The following is a 13,897-nucleotide window of genomic DNA, read 5'->3' on the forward strand; positions in this document are numbered from 1 at the left end:
GTCATTTCCTGTCCTCAGCCCTTCACAAGGGCATGAAATCCTCAGGGGTTTCATTCATCTCTGCCACAAAACATCACTCAGCCATGCGCAGTTTAGACACATCAGTGGAAAAGACCATCAGTGCATTTCTCCCTACAAGGGTACCCACTGAACCCGACTCGCCAGCTCATCTCTCAGCATGGTGCGAGATAGTTGCCTGCTCCTCTGCCCCCCCCCCAGATTCTTAAATTTGACTGACCTCCCCATCTTGGAAATGTTTCTTGAGCTGCTTCAGCATGACAGTGAGCTTCTTTGACTGCACCCCGCTGTAGGCCAGCAGCATGCTGCCAAACTGCCGCTCTGTGATCCGCCCGTCCACTGGGTCGTGCCGCTCAAACTGCAAGGAAAAGACGACGACAAAAACAAGAGTGTAAAAAAGGTACAGTAATAATAAATGAACATCATAGCAGACATGCTTAGAGAAGAAATCCCCGCACAGTTGATTAGTTGCTTCTCCAGGACTGTTTCCATCAGAATCAATACTTCTTTGCATGGGCAACTTCTTGAGAAATTTTCACATGTAATCCTCCCATCTTATTTCAGTTATAAGTTTCATCTTATTGGAGGCTATTTGTAGAACTGGACTTGAAAAAGCAGGATGATTACTTTAACCCGAATCTAAGCTTGTGACCACAGGTCTCCAAAGGAGTGAGACAAGAAAAAATACTAAGGTGCTCTTCACAGGGCCTTCTAGTTTGGACAAACACCTGAATAAGTGTGTGTTGCAGCAGCTTCTTCCCACCTGCTCAGAAGACTCCAGTTTCACACACCTCAGCATTCAGAATCCCCTACTTGATTTCCATAAAGTATATTGGAAAACGTACAGCTGATTACAAGCCCAAGGATGACATTTAACAACGGAATTAATTTTTAAACTCTTATGGAACAACTCATCTATCTCAAGAGTAACATTAATTTGACATAACATGGCTGTGTTAACCATTCCTGCCTCAATCGCTTTTACGTGCTTAATTACACAGCTAGCACAAAGCCAGCAAGGCACCCAGCTGAGATCAAGGCGGGAGTAGGGGATGAAAGGCAGCAGCTCTGCCTGGGATCTTGAATTGCCTCTGAAGAGGTGCATTTCTCAGGAAAGCCTTGATTCAGTTTCCAGAGGGGCAGCAGCACTGTATCTGACTCTGCATTAAGAGGTGACAGTGTGGCTTCCAGATGGGGAAACAAACATTTAACCAAAACACAGATGCCTCTAGTCCATAGTTGGCAGCCACCTACTACGCTCACTCACACACAGCAGCGTGCACTGCAGCGACAGCCAAGGAGGGGAGTGAAACACCAGTGCTGCAGAGCAGCCACTGTCTGCTGGGCTCCCGTCTCAAGTACAGTACAATCACCACTGAGCTGAAAAAAAAAAACTTTTTTTTTTTTTTAACCAAGCAGCAACATAGCAAAGGGTGAAGGAAGTTCAAAACTTGCCTGCAGCTGGTGTCAGATACACTTGAGTTAATTGTGAGAGGGATGAGCAGAGGACATTGTGTATAGAAGACAAAAATTTCAATGAGAAGAAAAAAGGAAGTTTAAGCAAATACACAAAAATTGGTTTTAAAATAAGCCCTGATGTTTGCAGGAAAACAGGACGAGTGCAATGGGGGCTGCTGCGATCCCCATTTCCACCTCTGGGCTTCACAGGTGCCAGCATTCCTGGACCAAAGCTCTGTGCTCCTAGAAGTCACCAACAAAACACATTTCCTGAGATAGTAAATGTTTTTTTTTTTTCCCCCTTGATATGCTGCCAGTAGTGTTTCTTCATCACAAAGCTTAGCTTCAAATGATTTGAGAGAATAACCTTCTTTTCAGCTTCTAAAAACACACACTCAGCTGCAGCAGCCCTTTCCCACTACATGCTGGGATGCAGGCATGTGTTTTCTCCTGCATGATTAACAGCATATTTCCAGTTATAAATCAAGACTTCAGAACCACTGGCTCTCTCTGGCAGGCAGCAAGCATGGTGAAGGCACCCTCAGTTATTTGTTGGGCAAGCTCTTGGTGAGCTCAGTGCTGCCGGACAGCTTCCAGCCACCACCACTTGGTGCCAGCAGTGGATTCTGCATGCACGCAACAGTAAGGCTGCAAGACTTAATAGAGGCACAGTGCTCTCCAGTGTCACCCGAGGTGCTGTGGAAATTAGCCTAAAATATATTAGGCAATATTGATAGTCATTAGAAAGCAGTGAGATATGCAGGACAATCAGATGTGCTCCCCAGAGGGGAAGAAGGCAGAAGAAATGGGTACAGCCAGAAGTCACCAGAGCAGATGTCCCAGTGCCAATCTGGAACAGCTTCCCCAGCTGGTCCATGCAGCCAGCCCATGTCCACATCAGCCATTAAAGAGACTACCTGTAAGCTGAAAAATACATTTAAAATACTCTTTTTCCCCCCCACACCAAAAAATTAGGTGTGAAAAACACCTCCGTGTTTCTCTAAGAGAAGCTTCTTATATATTTCTAATGATAAGGTTAACATAGCTTTCAGTCTGAATAACTCAGACTACCCTCTTTTGCTTCAGTGCATACAAGAAAGGCTTCATCAAATGAGGAAAGCAGAAGGCAAATAAAAAGAGACTTTTCTTTGCTTCCACATCTCCTTAATTGCAGAACTCCTGACTGAAAGGCAATGCAAGAATTCACCACAGGACAACAGACCTGTAATCACGCTGCTCCCAGACTTCACTGCTTGTTTTGACTATCCCACTCCACCTGCTCCTGGGGGAAATCAAATGCCAGCCCCTGAAAAGCACAAAGCCTGAGCCACTTCAGAGGCAACACCATAGAAAGCATCTTTGTTCAGGAAAATGCTGGGACTTCTTACACACAGAAGTTAATTTCCTCTCATCCTCCTTCTGCTGCCACCACCTGCAGCACTCATGACTGGGTAATGAGGCAGCTCCAAGGCTACAAGCCACCTGATGTAGGCAGCAGGACCTGCTCTGGGTCCTCCCATGCACAGGAAATGGACATGGCCAACGTCACCAGAACTCAAGCCATCTGTCTCACAAATGAGGAGTTCTCAGCTCTGACAAAGAATGGGAAGCAGGAGTGAGTATTAAGCTAAGAGCTTAAGGCACAGCAGCATCACATCTCTAGGAGCTGCTTGCAGACCCTGGGCTCTGCAGGTCTCAGGGCAGGGCTGCACTGCTGCTTCCTGCCTTGCTCCAATACTGCTTTCAGCCACAACACTGCAGTGATTTGGAAAGAAAACTTCAAGATTATATTGGTGCCTTTTTTAATATTACTCCGAGAACACCTAAAATCCTAGTGCTGAAACCCTGGCTCCTCAGCAACTATGAGTACCAGGAACTGCTTCAAAGCAAGAAGCAGCGATGTGGCCACCAGACTTAAGTGTGCAAAGCAGCACCATGTCTGCACTGCCTGAGGAGAGTGTTGGAAAGCCAGGACAGCTGAGCACCACATGCAGCCTGCAGACAAAGTCCAGGGAACGTTGCCATTTGGTTTTTAAACCAAAGCCAAATGCACATCACCCAGATCAGCAAGAGCCTCAGATGTGTTGATGAAAACATAGCTCTGACTTTCTTCAACACCTCCCGAGCTGTTTGCTGATTGCATGCCAAATTCAAGCCCATAAAGACCCACTAAATAAAAATAAAAATAAAAACAGATTCCTGACCAGCAGTGCATAGTTTGAGCCGCTCTTGTCTTGAGTCAATGTGAGCCAAGGTTGATTCTACTCAGTGCTGTGACTTGAAGGAAGTACATGCACACTTTGCACTGGCTTCTCTATTTCTGTGTTACCACTACCTGCCATCATTTGCAGTATGCTCCTGTGGAAGCAGGAGGCCTCCCAGAGAACCAAGCGAGCAGCAGGCAACCAAGAAATGATTAAGAACAACAGAAACTGTACTACTTCTTAGCCTTTGCCTTCATTATTAAACTCCAAATCGATGTCAGTTTTCTAGAATTCCATGTAAAAACAGAGCCCCCACATTTCTTTAACAAAATCAGTCTCCACATACTGCAACATAAAATGTAAATGTGGTTTACGAAGAAGTCTCCTTTTCCTCCAGCTGCATGGATCATCTTCTGCAGCTTCAACCTGGCCACAGCCAGATGCCAAAGCACAAACTGAGCCCTGATTTGCTGCCAGAGACCCCCGCACGTCAAACAGCCAGGAGTGTCCCACGCATGTCATCACCACCTTGGGCAGAAAATTCTATGGTAATTAAAATAGTGCTGGCTGCAGAACTGACCCTCAAGCAAACACAGCACCCCTCAAATCTACTTAGAGGCCATGCTTGTGGAACTCAGAGCTGCAAAATGGTATAGACAGTGAATTCCTGGTAGTTTTTAATGGAAAATACCACAGAGCTTTGAACTCCCAGCTCCAGCAGGCACAGGAGTCGTCTGCTTGGTATTACTTCTCTCAGCAATGCTTCCAGCAGCCCCAGGCACTCAGTTTGTGGTGGGACTTGAACATCTCTATTGCACTGCCTTACCCTGTGACAGTACAATTACAGCACTCAGTTACACAGGGGCTTGCTGAGAGCTGCTGTATGACTGCGCTGGTCTGTAAACACCAGGGAAGGTTATGAAACATGGTCACATCGCACAGCTTTAAAAGGGAGATTAAGCACAAAGCACAGCATTTGTGCAGTGCGGGAGTCAGCATTTTCAAGTTATTGGGTTTTTTCTTACTTTTCGGAAATCTCCTAAACCAATCTACAGTTTGATGCAGATATCTCTGAAAAGTGAACAAACTGCAGCCAGGCACTCCAGCAGTGTAAAGCCTGTCCTCTTACACTGGATGTTCCTATCCAGCTGCATTTTAGCAAGCTGTTAAATTGCTAGAAAGGCTTCTCCTAGAAAAACAAACAATGCATAGAGTCCCTAAAATTTCAAAGCAAGCACCTAAGGAAGAAATGTGTGCTGCTTATTACCTATTGAGATAGCAAGAAAAAAAATCTACAAGGGATTTTGGGTGGAGAGAAGAGCGCAGAAGATATTTTTTGAACTTTGTGTTGGTTAGACAAGCATCAATAACAGAAATATTGCTAATTCTGTCAGTTTTAAGGATACTTGAAAAAGGTGACCTGTTTAGAAAGACAGCAAAGTGTGTATAATAAGGGGCCAAAGGGATCTGGGAAATAATGATTTGTGGGGTAATATTCAGATTCACAATCTCTGACTCTTTAAAGTAGTATTTGCTCAATTCTTTATTGGACAGGCTGTAATGCATTATTTATCTGCAAACTGCTGCAGCACTGGTTCTGTTTACTGCTCTGAAGAAGCACGTTGCCAGGATCTCATCAAGTTGCATATACAACTCTGACAGAGAAGAAAAGCACTGTTCATCTTCCTAAAACCCAGCAACCTCATCTGTCCAGAAAAAAAAAAAAGAACAATCTGGGAGGAAGCTATGATGCTCACAGGGGCACCAAATTAATGCCAGAAGAGAGAGCATGGCAGAAGTTTCTAAACGCTTTTTAGTTGGAAAATCAGAGGTCTCCAAATAGTCACATTTGCACGCTTGCACACCAGGCTGTCCAAGAAAGTCATTTCAGAGCTAGATAACACATGCAGAAACAAATAACTGTTCTTAACATGCAGATATGGCACTGGGGGACATGGTTGAGCGGGCAGGTAAGCCACTTTCACAAAGGAAAAGTCCCATCCTTTGAACGGGTTCCCTCTTCTCCCTTTGCTCTCCAAAAGCAGCTTACGTGAATATGTAGCAGCAAGGTTAAAAATGTGCATCTGTCAGCAGCAGTGAAATCCCTGCAGAAGAAGTGCTTCTTAGATGCTTTTGACATTTCTTTGGCCTTGGCACAGAACCACTGCCTGCAAGGGGAAAAAATTAATTCCAACCACCAGCAACTTGTTACGCTTTAATGAGCAATTAAAAAAAGGTTATGTAAAAATGGCTGTACCTTAACTTCATCCTCATGAATCAAAATAACTTCCTGCCAGCTCTGAAAGGATCTGCATTTTGAAATTTCAAGTGTTGAGGGAATGAAATGAGAAAAATGTAAAGGAGAGGAATCTGTAATACTCATGTCTGATGAATTAGAGAGAAGCATTCACTTGACTGCTGGGGGCTGAGTGAGATGAGACAGAGCACCCAGCTGCTACTCTGCCAGCCAAGAGCCCAACTAACACTGCTGCTCTCTGCCCTGACTACATCACTGTCACTTGTACTGTTGGCAATACTCCCAGTATCCAGACATAAGGAGCAGAGGAGCTGCTCCATCCCATGGGCCCACTGAACAAGGAAAATGCAAAGTTCAGAAATGTAATGAGCTCCTGACCTATCTGCAGCAAAGTCCATTGGCTGGTGGCACATAACCATTCCCAAGTCCAGAAATCTCAATAAAAGTCTCTGTGGAGTCGATGTATGCAGTTTTATTACAACAGGAGTACATCTCTCTTTCACTGCCTGCTAGGAGTTCACACTGTTTCTGCTTGGCCTTGGAGCTCAATTTACTAAGAGAAAATAAGTTAACTGCACTTTAAATCAGTTTAGCAGAGAAAAGGGAGTGAGAAGGGTAAGGCAGCTGCTCAGACCACCTCACATCACACATAACAGCACAAAAATCAGGATTTTCAAGATGAACACAGTGACATGTGGCACCTCAGCCGTATTTTCAGAATCCTGCTTTTTATCTTACTGTCCCAGAGCTGGTTTGATACCACAGGCACGTACCTCATTACTGGCAATAAGAGACTGGGGAAACTTAACAAAACTAAGTATGAAGATTAAATCACTGCTCTTAGCAGATTTGGTGCGGCATTTCAGAGAGCAGAGAGGTGACACAGATGTGGAAAACAAAGAGCTAACACTGCTATATCTACTTACAGAATCACAGAAAAATGTAGGCTGGAAGAGACACACGGGCTGGCTGGGACTCTCAGTCCAAGAGGACCAAGGAGATGGGAAGATTTAGGACAGATACTATCAAGCAGTAAAAGTGGAAACGATCATGTCAAGAACTATCCATCTTCCTAACTCACAGAACTCACTCAAAACAGCACTACTTGAGACAAATACTGCATATGGGACATACTGGCTGCAGAGCCTTCACTGCCTTTTTACTTCAAACTTATCACCCTTTGTGACACTGATAGGAGAAAAGGGAGTTTTTCCAAAGATGGTAATACAACAGAACATGGAAAAAAAAAACCCAAGTACTTGTTTAGGATCCCATCCTGTTGCTGGGTTGGTCTCAGGCATCCAGCCTTAGCTAATCCATATCAGCATGCAACCCAGAAAGGATTCTAGCTCCGCTCACACCTATAGGCACCAGTTCCAGAAGGCAGAGCTGGCACTGATACCTGTCATGGAAGAAGCAGCAGCACTTTGCATGCACTTTCTGCTCTGGAAGACAACAGGGAAAAGCAGTGAGATATCAGGGAAACCACTGAAGCAGCCAAACCACAAGAAGTTATAACGAGTCATCAAAAGCTTCTCTTTGCCCTCTGGTTGTGGTTACATTTCTCATCTCTTCCTTCCATTGCTGAGTTCTCATAAAGTGATGGAAAATGTACTTTCATCAAAACAATAAGCAAAAGGAAAGAAAGTCGCCATGGTTATTTGAACATGCTGTCAGCATTTCACCCAAACAGAATAGGAAATGTCTGGGGCTTTGTCTGACCTAATCATTCTCAGAAAGTTTCTGCATGAATATTTTGGTAAGCAGAAAAAAAAAAACCAAAACCAGTAAGAAGAAAATGGGCTCAGGTGGTCAGAAACTATTCTACCCCCACAGCTGGAAGAACAAACTGATCCTCTTGTATACTAACTGCAGATATGCCTGGATCTGTCTTACCACATTTTAAGAGGCTGTGTTCATTAGAGCACTCCTTAGAAAAGGAATGATATGAACCCACGAGGCATTGCGTGAAAAGCCACTTCACCATGAACAAAACCATCAAATGTGAAACAAGGAGAGAAGGGTTGAGATAATGTCAAAGAAGATAAAAGCATTGGAGGAGAGAGGCCATGTTACATAACACTGAGGACAGAAATAGGTCTGCATTGCCTAAATCAGTGAGAACAACAAACAAAAAATCAGGTGCTTTAATATCCCAAATTCAGGAAAAAACCCACAGGTTTGGCAGAACAAAATCATCAGCACTGCACAGGTCAATTTTTCAGCTGAAATCATTAAAAAATGCTATGCACAGCATGGACCATTCAAGGGTGCATACTCATTCACTTATCAAGACATCAGTACCTTGTACTGCCCACAGTTAACTTGTTAGAAAGGCAACTAACCTTCATCAGAAAGATGTACAACTGACTGATAACACTACAAACTAAATCAGTACTTAACTGTGCAGGAAGAAAAGAACAAGTATGAAGAAGCTAAAAAAAGTCCTATTGCTTATTAATGAGCAACGTGAGAACCCACAGATGAACCACTCATCTCCAGCACTGGGTTAGAAAAAAATAGTTCAGTGCCTGATCACTGCCAAACATTGGAGAGAAAGTGGCAGTGGGAAACCAGAGCAGAATGGCAACAGAGAGATCTCTAGTTCTCTTCCCTTGAAGTTTTATCTTAGGTTTCTTAACCTTAAAAATTATTTCATTGATTTTCAGTTTGTAGAGGAACTGAAGAATCAACACTTTCCAGTCCACTGAGAACATTTTTCCTCCAGTCTACTCCCCCCACAATGCACAGCCATGTCGCCAAGCTTTAATGAACAGTTAAATGAAGCCAGCTAGCTGGACAATTGCCCTCATTAAGACATTAGTCCTTGAGTTAGTTCCTTACATTTGTAAAACTCCAAATAAAAGAGGGAATCAATTCAGGTTCAGTTCACAGGGACCAATTTGATAGCAGCCCATTAAAAAGCTGTATATTAGCTGAATCACACAGCCTGAGCCCGTGGATATTCATGCATCAGACAGAAACACTAGCAATCTCTGAATAATACCTTAACATATCATGGTTGTGAGAGGATCTTCCTGAACACAAAATCCTCACCTGTGATTCAAAGAAGAACCTGGCTTTGCTCAAGCCAACTCAAACCTTCACGCTTTTTCCAGTGAAAGGCAATGCATTAAATGAATCAGTTCCACTTGGGAACCGAGACAGACACCAAGAAATCTGCTGTTGCTGTTCCTGTACTTACATTACTCAGAAGAATAAATGTTGAAGATTGATACTTGAAGTCAAGTTATGTGACCAGTAGGAGTTACTGGGAGTTGCTGTTAACTCACAATAATGGAAAAATAAGGATGCATTCAGTTCTGTTGAATGGCAGAAGATTCAGAACAGACAGGCATTTCTTATTCAATCCTGGGTTAACGTACATTATAACAGAGGTCACCTAGCAGAGAACATGTATTTAGAATATTCAAAAGAAGGCTTGAATGCTTACGCAGCAGAAGTGTTCAAAGTAGTGAAGCAAAGAAGGAATGAGCACAGATGAAGAGCTTTGGGAAGACTATAACCCCCAGTCCTTCAGGGCACAGTTTGCTCAGAACTGAGACAAACCTGCCTTGGTAAAGTAGCAATAGACTGCTCACCACCTCTTATCTTTTTCTAGAGCATCTCATCATTGGGCAGCAACAAAGCAACAGCAAGGCAAGTACGACATGGAGATGAGCATGCCTGGGATCTTGCATTCTGCTTTCACTCCACAAACACCACTACCAAAAAGAGCTGGAGATGTTCCTTGGGAGCATGACATGCACTGAAAAGTTCATCAGAAAACCAGCAGAAGTTATACCACTCTGCCCTCTCCCCATACACAAAAATAACTCAAACCTCCAGCTTCAGAATATCGTGCTGCAGTTTGCGCTGGAAGTCAAGGAAGTGGGAGATTGTCAGCTTCCCCTTCAGGTCTGCCCCAAAGAAGTACGTTGTCAGTGCCGAGTTGAAGCCAGTCTTCAGGGTGTTCCCAGTTGTGGACCGGTCTCTGTGGCGCATGCCCATGCTGGTTTGGGAGCGAATGATGCTCTGAACCTAAAAAACAAGAGGGAGCATGTTAGAATAAAAACCACCAGGGGGAATTGTAAATCCTGGTTAGCCAGCACGAGGTCCACCTAGCTCACATCACATTTCCTTTTCCCCAATATACAAAACAAGTTCAGTTGTTTTTCTTTTTCTTTTTTTTTTTTAAATACTCAAGGCCTCTCTGCTGCAGTTTTAAGCTCCTCCATCACTAGGGCAGGCTGAGCCACAGAGAGGTCCTGTCCAACAGAGTAAAAAGTTCATCAGATTGTATCAGCCCACACAGGCCCCCAGCAGAATAACACACACTGTAAAATATCTAAGTTATCAACAGGCAGATATCTGCCCCAACACAGCCAAATGTGAGATCATGCACTGTAACAGCAATATCTTGCAAAACCTCTGCTCTGGGAACCACAGCAAACCACTCAGCATAGACGTTCTGGTCAAGATCAGCAGTCAAGAGACTAAGTAAATCACTCAGAAAGCAAGATGACAAGGATATGGGAGCAGCCATGGACACTGCAAACATCCTTCTGAATTCTCTGAAAAGCCCCACACAGCTTGAGCAGGTGGCATGATACGGGGAAAGGACACCCAGGACAAATTCACCAGCCCCAAGACATGGCAAAGCATCAAACTGAAAGATGTGATAGCTGAAAAAAAAAAAACAACGAAACACCAAACAACCCAAGAACTAATTATTCTAAGGAGGGTTATTCTCCATGTGACAGCCAACTTCTTCCACTGTACTGCTCAGCCCTAGTGGGAGCAGAGGGAGAAGCTCCAAGGGGCTTTCTGGAGCTCCAACAAAACCCGTGGCTTTGCCCTCAGCCTCCTCCTGCCAGCACACGTTGGAAGGAATGAAAAGCAAAGGCAGCAGCTGCAGAGGGCTTTAGCTGTCAAAAGGATGCTGGAACCTTGGTATGGCAGTATATGGGATGTTACTTTTTTTTGTTACAACCCCAAAGATGATGCTATGGAGAACGTTGTGTATCCTTCCCAAGCTCACTGCCTCTCACTGCAAGGAACATCTGAAGTCACAGGTCAAAACAAAGAAACAAGGGTGGTTTATTTTTTTTTTTTGAAGTATGCTCTGTGATGTGAGGAAAGAGTGTGCCCTCTGGTTTGTAATGCTGCTGTAAATAGCAGCTCCTCCTTTTGCTTTGTACTCCACTTGAACTGTGAGCTCTACACGCACATTCTAGGCAAATATTTAAAAACTGTCTGAAGCAATGCAGTTTATGACCAGCTGGGAAACTGCCCCTTCTGCAAAGCAAACGCTCACCACACTGCAGGCTGGGTGACAGTGTATCTTCTGAGTGTGATTCATACGGCATCTCATGTTGCAGCCAGACCTGTGCCCCTCTTTTCTTCCCATCCATAGCAAATACCAGACAGTCTAAACATCCGTCTGTGGGCACCGGAGCCAAGCAATTAGGGCCTGGTCCCTATTTTGGGTAATTCAGATAGCCAGAAGCACAGGCGCCTGCCGTACATTCTCCAGCCCAGCCAGTGCTGTCCTCCCCCGCATCTTATTGATCACACAGTTCTGCACAGACACTTCACTGTCTTTTTTTTTTTTAAAACATATTTCAGCCCAAGTGTTTGATCTGTTTCAGCTTTTGTACCAGGCAAGGGGAAAAAATAATAAAAACAATCAATGAAAATAGTTAAAAGCAATGATTTGAAGAGAAACTCAAAGTAACGCTGCCTGCAAGTTAACTACTTTTCATTCAACATTTTAATTAAAAATAGAAGTGCAGCCCACCAATTTCTGGTTTATATACCATAGGATGAAAAGGTAAAAATGATAGTGATACAGGCAGCAAGCAATTCAGTGTTCGTACTGAGCATATGTATCAACACCAAAAAAAACCTGCAGCTGTTCCTTGAGGCACAAGAAATTAATACCTTCCTGTCAGGCACTGCAGTCTCTAAGTCACACATCAGCTGCATTACTGAGAGACAGTTTTCCTTGATGAATACTCCAGGTTTTCAGATGTTAATGACAAGACAGACCTGTTGTTGATTTTCTCTGAATGGAGCATGAAATCCGCACCCAGAGCCAGCAGGGATGGCAGAACGCTGAGCCAAACCTTTTCCTTCCCTTTTCTCCAAAATTGCATTGCTCTTTTAACACTACCTCTAGCAGTACACTCCCCAGGAATGGGGCACTTGTAGATGTTCCTACCAGGCCCAGCTTACGGCACAGATTTTCAAGCCCCACCATCCTTTGTGCTCTTACCGAGGCCTTACCATAAGGAGTGAAGAAAAAAGTGCATTTGTTTTATAAATGATTACATCTGCATTTATACACACACACACAAAAAGGACGTGCCTCCCATCGAAGCGATGTGTTTACCTTAATTGTGTTTGCCAAGTGCAGCAAATTGGTTATGGTGTTATCTGCCCAGAGCAGATGGCAGCAATCTGATTTGACTGAGCACTCGAGTCAAAAAGCTCGTGTTGTCAGACACTTCTTGTTTCGATATTGCCACGTTCTTCTCACTTTCTAAAACAGCTCCTGAATCCTTTGACTCAAAGGCTCTGGAAAGATCAGTCTTCACCAATACATCCTGATGCTAAACAGTAATTTTATTCCTTTATATAGATGCAGTGACGCACGTAACAAGCTTAACAAAAATATGTTCTCCTTCCCAGGGATTTTTGTACGGCTTAACACACAGATAACTTCCTGATGATTTGAGATAATTTAATTCTACCAGATGATTGGAGATTATTTAAATCTATTTTGTACTTTCATTTTCCAAGCACTTCCAAAATAGGCATCCTGAGGAAACATTCCTTCTTTCTTTACCCACAAAAAAGCCAAGCGTGACACCTGCGCTAATGCTTTGGCTTCACTGCAATTTTAGCAAGCTGTTAACTATTTTCCACTTTCCTTAAATTCATTTATCTGTGCATTGACCTCACTTTAGAACATTAGTAACTACTGCAAAGTACCTTTTTGAATTGTTAAATATTATTGGATGCCTGTGGTGCAGTACTATTACATTCATTTACTTCTCAAACATACAAGGAAGAACAGTATTCTTGACTGTGAAATATTCTTCATTTCCTATTTAAGCTAAATCAGTTAGGAAGGCAGTGCTACACAGCACAACAACTTGGACATTGCTGTGAATTCAAATTTGCACTCAAAGGCAACTCCTGAATTTATGTCACATGCTACTCCTTCAAGATGTGTCACGTTGGAAATAAAGCATACTCTGCTGTTATTGCAGTCCAAATCTTGCACCTAAAACCACAGCTAATCAAATAAATTGCACAGCTCTGGAGCAAACTGATAATACCAAACCCATAGGAAATAATTTAAGGAGGATGGCAGCAGAAGATCGGAAGCGATGGGGTACGTTTAACAGATCTGCCTGGCCACTTGCTCTCTCCATTTACAGCTAACCACAACCTCTCACAGACTCTTCTGTAGTTAACCACTCATTCAACCAACCTCTGAGTAAGAATTTGTAAGTAGATAAGTAAAAGTAAAGGCAGGTTATTTTTTCTGACCATACAGTCTCCTCCTTTGCCCAGATGCAACATCTTCCAGTTGCCCATTGAATGCTCAGCCTCAAGAAATGTGGAGTAAGAGACAGTATCTGAGGTTCCATGAATACCTGCTAGATGAGATAACAGAGGTAGTGATTTGACATTCCAAATCTTGATGAGGGAAAAGCTGAATCCTGCTACAGCTGGAGAGGTCAGATTGTTTCCCCATTGACCACCCAGGTCTTCGCTTCAATCTGTTCTTGCTACTGCAGTATCACAAGTCACACCACATATGAAGGCATTGTTTATATCATACACACAGGCTACGCTCTTTAAAAAGCCTGCAAACTCTGCTACTGGAACTTTGCATGAAGCAAAGGAAAACTAACGGAAACACCCCCTCAATAAATATTTTTATGTT

At 43.4% G+C, this 13,897-nt stretch overlaps 1 protein-coding gene across 5 annotated transcripts in view; it reads right to left on the reverse strand.

The window, feature by feature from the left end:
• MICU1 (mitochondrial calcium uptake 1) overlaps window positions 1-13,897 on the reverse strand; it is a 91,814-nt gene that overhangs the window by 12,744 nt on the left and 65,173 nt on the right. For all 5 annotated transcript variants that reach the window (XM_090144948.1, XM_031602947.2, XM_090144945.1 and 2 more), the window contains 2 exons: window positions 9,781-9,978; window positions 239-376 (listed from right to left, as the gene is read on the reverse strand). In XM_090144948.1, coding sequence (XP_090001074.1) covers window positions 239-376; window positions 9,781-9,978 — 336 coding nt within the window. The remainder of the gene's footprint in view (window positions 1-238; window positions 377-9,780; window positions 9,979-13,897) is intronic.

Source organism: Phasianus colchicus, chromosome 8 (assembly GCF_987193195.1).
Source record: "Phasianus colchicus chromosome 8, bPhaCol1.hap1.1, whole genome shotgun sequence".
NCBI classification, from domain to species: Eukaryota; Metazoa; Chordata; class Aves; order Galliformes; family Phasianidae; genus Phasianus; species Phasianus colchicus.